At 36.9% G+C, this 10094-nt stretch overlaps 1 protein-coding gene across 1 annotated transcript; it reads left to right on the forward strand.

Moving 5' to 3' along the window:
• Window positions 1–9345: 9345 nt before the first annotated feature.
• Window positions 9346–10094, forward strand: LOC129743158 (putative uncharacterized protein DDB_G0294196). The gene is made up of 2 exons (XM_055735128.1): window positions 9346–9897; window positions 10080–10094. Exons 1-2 carry the CDS (start codon window positions 9346–9348, stop codon window positions 10092–10094), a joined length of 567 nt encoding a protein of 188 aa, XP_055591103.1.

Raw genomic sequence — 10094 nt, forward strand, 5'->3', positions numbered from 1 at the left:
ACCCAAGAAAATCCCTACAATGAGCCCTCCAATCAGTGTCCCTAAAAAGCCGAATGCTGCAGAACAACAAAAACAAAATCCTCCTGGATTCCGCACGATATTTTCACCACAAAATAATCCAACTCCAGCAGGGACCTCAAAGGCCCCTTTGAAGAATGCAGTTTTTTCAGAATCAACTTCCCAGCCAGGATTGTTTAAGTTGACTGACATTCTAAATGGAATGTTTTCGTTTTTCAACGTTTCTGAATCCATCAGAAGCATTGTAACAACAATGCTTCCTGTATTAAAGACATTTTTGAAGCAATTGATGCAAACTTGGCCCCTCATTTCAGTGTTTATCTCTCTCGATGGCTAATTTACGCCGAGAGGTCGGAGATATCACTGTGTTACAGTGGAATTGTCGTAGTATTATCCCTAAACTGGATCCGTTCAAATTTCTTCTTCATGAAACTAGTTGCGATATTTTTGCCCTTTCTGAAACATGGCTTTCTTCTGAATCAAACATCTCCTTCCACGATTTTAACATTATCCGTCTGGATCGCAACGATTCTTATGGAGGGGTGCTTTTGGGGATCAATAAGCGCCACTCCTTCTATAGAATCCACCTCCCTTTATCAGGAGGAATTGAAGCTGTTGCATGTCATACAACTATAAGAGGTAAGGACTTATGCGTTGTCAGTTTGTACTGGCCTCATAGAGTTCCAGTGGATCGAAATCACCTAGAGGACCTGTGCTCAGTGCTTCCTGAGCCAAGGTTGATCCTGGGTGACTTCAATTCACATGGAACTGTCTGGGGAGAACAAACTGACGATTGTTGTTCTACTCTTATTTATGACATTTGTGACAGTTTCAATTTAACAATTTTGAACACGGGTGAAAAAACACGGGTTCCTAAACCTCCTGCAAGACCAAGTGCAATTGACCTCTCACTCTGCTCAAACTCACTATCATTGGATTGCAAGTGGAAGGTAATCCCTGATCCCAATGGTAGTGATCACTTGCCAATCAAAATTACAATCACCAATGGGGCCAGCACTTCAAATTCAACAAATATGGCATATGACCTTACAAGACACATCGACTGGAAAAAGTACTCGGACGAAATAACAGATGCCATTGATTCTATGAATGTTTTACCTCCTTTGGAAGAGTATCACTTCCTTTCACGTTTGATCCATGAAAGTGCACTTTGCGCCCAAACAAAACCCATCCCAGTTTCACCTGTTCTTCGAAGGCCCCCAAATCCATGGTGGGACCAGCAGTGTTCCAAGCTTTATAAGGACAAATCAAAAGCATTCAAAGATTTTCGAAAACATGGAACCCTCGTCCTTTTTGAATCATACGTTTCCCTTGAAAATCAGTTCAAAAAATTGATCAAAGGGAAGAAAAAGGCGTATTGGAGAAATTTTGTGGGTGGTTTATCAAGGGAAACATCCTTGAGTACCTTATGGAAAGTTGCACGAAGCATGCGTAATCGATCATCTACAAATGAAAGTGAAGAATATACACATAGATGGATATCCAACTTCGCACGGAAAGTCTGTCCAGATTCTACACCTGTGCAAAAAATAATCCGGAACGTGCCTTCTGATAGGTGTGGTCTGGATTCCAGCTTTTCGATGGTCGAATTTTCACTTGCGCTCCTCTCTTGTAACAATTCAGCTCCGGGAATTGATCAAATCAAATTTAACTTGTTGAAAAACCTTCCGGACGCAGCAAAATTTCGCTTGTTAAATTTATTTAATCAATTCTTGGAGAACAACATTGTTCCCCAAGAGTGGAGACAAGTGAAAGTTATCGCTATCCAAAAGCCCGGAAAACCAGCATCCGATGCGAATTCGTACCGTCCTATAGCGATGTTGTCTTGTATACGCAAGTTGATGGAGAAAATGATTTTGTTTCGTTTGGATAAATGGGTAGAAGCAAATGGCCTCCTTTCAGATACTCAATTTGGGTTTCGAAGGGGCAAAGGGACAAACGATTGTCTTGCTTTGCTGTCTTCAGAGATACAAATGGCGTACGCAAAACGTGAGCAAATGGCTTCAGTGTTTCTAGACATAAAGGGAGCTTTTGATGCAGTGTCGATAGAGGTTTTGTCAGACAAGTTGCACTCCCGGGGTCTTCCTCCTCTATTGAACAACATCTTATACAGCTTGCTTTGTGAGAAACATCTGAACTTTGCTCACGGAGATATTGCAATTAGAAGAACCTCCTACATGGGTCTCCCGCAGGGTTCATGTTTAAGCCCACTTTTGTACAACTTTTACGTAAGTGACATCGACAGTTGTCTCTCTGAAGGCTGCACTTTAAGACAACTTGCAGATGATGGCGTAGTATCTGTAACAGGTAATACTGAGTCACATCTGCACAGACCTTTACAAGATACTTTAAACAGATTGTCATCCTGGGCTTTGGGGCTTGGAATCGAGTTCTCTCCAGAGAAAACGGAGTTGGTGGTTTTCTCTAAAAAGCATAGACCAGCTCAACCACAGCTCCAACTTCTTGGCAGGACGATCACTCAATCGAGGTGTTTTAAGTATCTTGGGGTTTGGTTTGATTCCAAATGTACCTGGAGAGCACACATTGAGTATCTGAAAGGAAAATGCCAACAGAGAATCAATTTTCTCCGATCAATCACTGGCACCTGGTGGGGAGCCCATCCAGAAGATCTTTTAAAATTGTATCGAACAACTATCCTCTCAGTTATGGAATATGGTAGCTTCTGTTTCCAGTCGGCTGCCAAAACTCACCTCATAAAACTCGAGCGTATCCAATACCGTTGTCTTCGCATCGCTTTGGGCTGTATGCCCTCTACGCACAACATGAGTCTTGAAGTTTTGGCAGGCATACTCCCTTTGAAAGATCGATTCAATCTACTATCACTTCGGTTCCTCATCAGGTGTGAGGTCATGAACCCATTGGTGATCGTTAATTTTGAAAGGTTACTTGAGCAAAATTTTCATACAAGATTTATGTCTATATACCATGTCCTCATGTCAATGCAGGTAAACCCTTCTTCGTATTCTCCTGCTCGTGTTTGTAGCCCAGACTACGATAATTCTTCTGTCCAGTTTGATTTGTCTATGCAGCAGGAAATTCGTGGAATCCCGGATCCGCATCGTCCACTTCTGATTCCAAGAATTTTCGAAGCTAAATATAGACACGTCGATGCTGATAAAATGTACTTTACTGATGGATCACTTATAGAGGAATCAACAGGATTTGGAGTGTTCAACGAAATATCTAGCGCCTCTTACAGCCTCGAGTCACCATGCTCTGTGTATATAGCAGAGTTAGCAGCAATTCATTGGGCTTTGGACAGTATCGCTTCAAGGCCAGTCGGGCACTACTTTATTGTAACGGATAGTCTGAGTTCTGTTCAAGCAATTCACTCAATAAAACCGGGAAAGCACTCGCCATACTTCTTCGAGAAGATACGGGATAGTTTGAGTGCTTTATCAAAACGTCGCTTTACCATCACCTTTGTTTGGGTTCCCTCCCATTGTTCGATAGAGGGTAATGAGAAGGCAGACTCTCTGGCAAAGGTGGGGGCGATGGAAGGTGACACGTATCAGCGTGAAATCGCCTTCAACGAATTTTACTTTTTAGTTCGAAGAAACTCTCTTGTCAACTGGCAACGCAAATGGGACGAGGATGAGGATGGTCGGTGGCTGCACTCGATTATCCCAAGGGTAAGCCTTAAACCATGGTTTAATAGATTGGACCTGAGTCGGGATTTTATTCGTATATTTTCCCGTCTCATGTCCAATCATTGTTCCTTAGACGCGGTACTCTATCGTTTTGATATTGCTGGCAGCAATTTGTGTAGTTGCGGCCAAGGTTACCATGACATCGAGCATATTGTTTGGTCGTGCGAGGTCCATCTTGTCGCTAGAACGAATTTCATAGACTCCCTTCGGGCCCGAGGAAAACCACCCTATGTTCCAGTGAGAGATGTGCTGGCAGTGATAGACTTGGACTACATGTTCGAAATATATCTTTTCCTTAAAGCTATTGATCTTCGTCTATAATTCTTTTTATTTTCATATTTCCCTATCTATTTTCTTTTCTTTAAAAAAAAAGTGAACTAGAAGTAAGCAAACTATTGTAAAAAAAAAACAAAAAGAGTTTGGCTCCTTAAAGCCTAAAGGTATGAGCCGTTTCAAATAAAGAATTAACAAAAAAAAAAAAAAAGAATCGACATTGGTTTTCAAAAACAATTCAGAGAGATTTCCGAATACATATTTGCCGCAGAAATTTCAATTCTGTATAGAATGACAGACACTAACAACTTATTTGATTTCAAGATTTAAACAAAAAATATGAAATCGTTGTTCGTTATGTCGTAAGACGGAACACTATGTAAATAAATAATAAATGAAATCGTTGTTTTGGAACGTGCGCAGCGAGGAGAGAACTCTGCTAAGCAAATTTTCAACTGTTTGCTATCACTTTCTAAAGCCGATCAGGAAAGTCACGAGGAAATTTTCACACTTCATTTTGTTAAACAAAATAATAGCCAAAATCTTCGTTTCCTAACTGCGGCAAACAATATATAGCAAACGAGCAACCTTCAACCCAAACAGAAATGCCTAACTATAATCCGTCATCTGTTTACGTAGCCATTCAAAAATTTTATGCACAAAACAAAAGCCACAACAAAATCCGTTGCTCAAATTAATTAACACCTACGACTAAATTAGGCCGCAATTATCACCGGATGTTGGAACAGGAAATCGGCCAATGTTTTAGCCAAATTACACTCAGCTCATTTAGTTGGTTTTAGAATTTCGTAGGTGAAACTTCTCATACTAAAGTAAAGTGCCATCTAAGTTTATAAATTCGGGAAAAACTAACGTTTTGTGAAAGCATTTCAGTGAATGAGTGAAAACTGATGCTAGTGGTGTTACCCGTGTTACCACGTGTTACCTTATAAGCTTTTAGGCAAATTAGATGGAGTGCTTGTGTTTTTTTTTAATCTGAACTCCTGATTCAGAAATTCGATGGAATATGGAATCAGCTTCTAACCGCTGATGAATTCTAACAGTGAACAGTAAATTCTTAATCGGTTTCTGAATGTTTAGAATCAGGAACTTAAATATTAATTCTGGATTTAGAATTCCAAAAATGAATTCCGAAGTTCTGAATCTGAATCTTTATTGTTGATGAAATTTGTCGTTTTCTGAATCTGCATTCTGAATTCAAATTCTGAATCTGAATACTAAATTCCGAATCTGAATTCTGAATTTGAACTTCGAATTTGATTCAGAATCTCAATCCTGAATAGGATTTCTGACTTCTCAATCTAAATTCTGAACTTCAAATTCGTATTTTTTTTTTTTTGATGATTTCTAAATCTATTAATTTTTATACTGCTATTGAAGCTATTGCTACCTAAAATTCTAAATCTGATGTAATTTCAGAAAGTTACAGCTTCTAAATTGATTTTTATTTTGGGGGTTTATCGGCTATCAGTCACAATTCCTTAATTAAAACGACTGTCTATTATACTTTCTCAACGCTAAATGTCTTTTTGATTTTTAATAAATTTAAGCCTCTGACAAAGATTCTTTAAAAATCGAAATGTTGATATTACAGAAACTAGTCATTTTTGTTACTTTTTATAATTTTTTTATTTTTTGTTCGGTTTGTAATTTTTGTCATTTTCGTCAACTTTGTAATTTTTGTCATTTTTGGCATTTTTTTCATTTTTGTCATTTTTGTCATTTTTGTCGTTTTTGTCTTTTTTGTCATTTTTGTCATTTTTGTCATTTTTGTCATTTTTGTCATTTTTGTCATTTTTGTCATTTTTGTCATTTTTGTCATTTTTGTCATTTTTGTCATTTTTGTCATTTTTGTCATTTTTGTCATTTTTGTCATTTTTGTCATTTTTGTCATTTTTGTCATTTTTGTCATTTTTGTCATTTTTGTCATTTTTGTCATTTTTGTCATTTTTGTCATTTTTGTCATTTTTGTCAGTTTTGTCATTTTTGTCATTTTTGTCATTTTTGTCATTTTTGTCATTTTTGTCATTTTTGTCATTTTTGTCATTTTTGTCATTTTTGTCATTTTTGTCATTTTTTTCATTTTTGTCATTTTTGTCAGTTTTGTCATTTTTGTCATTTTTGTCATTTTTGTCATTTTTGTCATTTTTGTCATTTTTGTCATTTTGCCAACAATTCTTGGTTAGAGTTAGTTAAACTTATTTCCTTCGACAAAACACCTCAGAGTAAAATTAAGTACAAAATACTTTATAAACATTTTTATAATTAATACTAGCAGACCCCGTAAACTCCGTCTTACAATGTTCAACTTGGAGTCTATTTTCTATTTTTCCTAGTTTTCTTTACATTTCCCTTTTTTACCTTTACTCGAATCGTCCCGCTCAATTCTATCAAAATAAAACCAAAAAATTTAAACTCAACAGGTCTTTTAAAATCCAATTTTTGTAACTTGTTCAATAAATAACTGTATATCATGTATGTTTCATTTGCTGTATTCCATTCAGTAGATTTATCCCGTTTTGTTATATTGTTTTTAATATCGGGACAATTTTTGGAGTATTTGCCGAATATTTTGCCTAACGCAGCGCTTTCAGCTCCCAATTAGCTTTGGATGGTGTATTTTTTTAGAGCTGAAGAATTAAAAAACATAAGAAAAGATTTTTTACTAACCATTTTCAAACAGCTTTTTATTCACCATTCTCATCCTTCGAACCAGTTTGAATTAAAATCCATATTTTTACCAAAATCATTTCCAAAAAGATTCGCCTGATACTTAAGTTATAGACTTAACACATTTAAACTTAAAGTGTTCCCAAACAGGCATTAAATGGCGATTTTGTGTATTGCAAATTCCTTTGTTTTATTCAAGCAAAAATGCAAATTAATTCCTTTGAACTTTAACCCAATGAATCAAAGAAACGATTGGTTTTGAAAAGAGGAAAACATATGTTTAGATATATTCACCCATTATTTTAAAGATTTTAATTGAAGCAGTTCTGATTTCAAAATTTGCTGAACATTGTTGGTGGTGATCTGCGATTTCATTAAGGATTATGTTATATTTTTAAGATTTAATAACATTTAATTGAAAAGCAGATTTTTTTTAAATTAAACAGATCAAAAAGAAAAAAATCTGTTCAGGCTTCGATGGTTTCATGGGTTCATTTTGTTTCCTGAAAATTATCATATAAACAAAACCTTAATAAAAATTATGTGTCTTTTTTACTGTTAATCTTAATTTTCAAAAATGAAACACCGGTCAAATCCTATTCACCATAGTTCAACTTTCGTATTCTCTGAAAAAAAGTAATATTTTCAAAAAAAATATTAGTTATGTTGACAAAAAGAAATATCGAAGTACACATTTGTCCCATTGGGGCAAGTGTAAACACATAGGTCTTTTTCAGATGCGTCAGTGAAAAGACTTTAAAATGAATTTAATACTTGTTCTTGTTTGTCTGTTTTATCAACTTTCATTGCTATATCCTTAGTTTTTCTCCGGAATAAATTCATGCTTGGTACTTCAATTTAACCGATTGCTGTTCAACTGAAAGACCTTGATTTACAAAGACTTTTATAATAATTTTGAATATCCGCTTCAGATTCAACACTCGGGATATCCTTTTTGGCAATTTTGGAAATAAAATTCTTAAATTGTAGATGTTTCATAGCTAAATGACGCGTTTTCACTTATTCCACCTAAGAAATTACAGGAATTAATTTTTATTATAATATTGGCTATTTTTCGGTCTAGGGATTCAATCAAACAACTTAGTTTTTGAAATGCCCGACGTTTCGACCATTTTTGGTGGTCTTTTTCAAGGGAACTGGAAGTTTATTATTATTTTTTAACATTAGAATGAGCATTGTTAGCATAATATGTAGTGTGTAGACTCACTTATCTGTCCGTTGTTTTTGTCAATTTAGTTTTTGTCCAACGTTTAGGAGTCCAGTGTTCGCTGCTCTTCTGTGGGAATATTGTCGTTAATTAACTTCTCACTGTTATTTTACTAGATTTCTTACGGATTTAATCGGTGAAAAATAATAATTTTTCATCCGATATTCTATGGTCGCACTTCTAATTCAACCTACTTTTCAAATTATGGAATCTATTGTGTGGAATGTGTGGATAAGGTTGGAGGCCGGGCTATCTGAGGTAATGGGTGGAAGTTGTGCTGTTGGACTATTTACAATGTGTGGGTTTTGTGTTTTGGAACGAATTTTATTGCTAATTTTGGATGTGGTTTTGACTGTGTGTAGTATTCCTGCGTATGTTGTATTTAATTTTGCTGTGTCTGTCCTGTAATTGACGGTGTTTTCTGTATTGGTGATGTGGCACATCTCCAATATATGGAGCGTTGATGTGTATTGCGCTCTATCGATGATTTTGGCTCTCGCGTGTTCGAATCGATGTTCTGTTTTGATAACATGATCCGTCATAGCTGTGGTATCTCCCAGTTTTGACTTGATGTCGGTGATGCTGGTGACTCCGCTCTCCAATATCTTTTCGTATTTGTTCACATCGGATTTGTGCCCATACATTCTCTTTGTGAGTGTATTCGTGCTCAATCCGATGTAAACTTTCTCGCAATCACGGCATGGTATACTGTAGACTATGTTGGACTGTTGAGCTGGCAATATGGGGTCTTTAACAATCGGATATAATTTTCCGATATTGTTGACGGTTTTCTGGGCAATTTTAATGTTTTTGAAATCCTTTTTCAGGTCCCTGATGATTCTAGTGGATAGTGATGGAATGTAGGTAAGAGTGCGGTAGCAGAGATTAGTGGATGTTCCGGATTGTGACTGGTCGGTTGCTGTTTTCATGGATGCTGATTCGTTGTTTACGTGGTGCTGTGGCTGTTGGATGTTTGATGACGAAGGTTGTTGTTGTTGGATAGGTGATGATTGTTGCTGCTGTTCGGTAGGTGATGATCGTGGTTGCTGTTGGATGGATGATGTTGATGGTTGCTGCTGTTCGTTGGGTGATGTTGGCTGTTGCTGATGGGCGGTTGGTGATGTTTGATGTTGTGGTTGATGTTGGATTTTTGATGATATGGTCTGATGTTGTGATATGGTAGGTTGTTCGCTAGGTTGGCTGTTATGATGTGCTATGTTGTCGTCGGATATGGTCATGTTTGAGTTGATTGAATTTAGTTGGTTTAGCATTCTATTTATGAGTTTCGCCGGATAATCGTTGGCTCTCAGGTGTTGAAATATTGTTTGTTTGCAAACGCAGCAGCAATGCAAACAAACAATATTTCAACACCTGAGAGCCAACGATTATCCGGCGAAACTCATAAATAGAATGCTAAACCAACTAAATTCAATCAACTCAAACATGACCATATCCGACGACAACATAGCACATCATAACAGCCAACCTAGCGAACAACCTACCACATCACAACATCAGACCATATCATCAAAAATCCAACATCAACCACAACATCAAACATCACCAACCGCCCATCAGCAACAGCCAACATCACCCAACGAACAGCAGCAACCATCAACATCATCCATCCAACAGCAACCACGATCATCACCTACCGAACAGCAGCAACAATCATCACCTATCCAACAACAACAACCTTCGTCATCAAACATCCAACAGCCACAGCACCACGTAAACAACGAATCAGCATCCATGAAAACAGCAACCGACCAGTCACAATCCGGAACATCCACTAATCTCTGCTACCGCACTCTTACCTACATTCCATCACTATCCACTAGAATCATCAGGGACCTGAAAAAGGATTTCAAAAACATTAAAATTGCCCAGAAAACCGTCAACAATATCGGAAAATTATATCCGATTGTTAAAGACCCCATATTGCCAGCTCAACAGTCCAACATAGTCTACAGCAGTGATGCCACATTTCTATCGGTATTTTGAAACCCAAAAAAATCTTTCATCGGTATGTGAATCCTAAAAATCGGTATGAAAATCGGTATTTGAGGTGGATATTCAAAAATGCTTATATGTTCAAGTTCCTAACGTATTTTTCTTTAAATAGAAGCTTGCAATAAACAGCAAGTCTAAGAACTCTTATGAATGTTCATTTTTAGTTCAAAACTAGCTGA

Source organism: Uranotaenia lowii, chromosome 2 (genome assembly GCF_029784155.1).
Source record: "Uranotaenia lowii strain MFRU-FL chromosome 2, ASM2978415v1, whole genome shotgun sequence".
NCBI classification, from domain to species: Eukaryota; Metazoa; Arthropoda; class Insecta; order Diptera; family Culicidae; genus Uranotaenia; species Uranotaenia lowii.

Bases quoted from the DNA above. Each gene is read 5' to 3' on its own strand.
- LOC129743158 (XM_055735128.1), top strand. From the start codon at position 9,346: ATGACCATATCCGACGACAACATAGCACATCATAACAGCCAACCTAGC.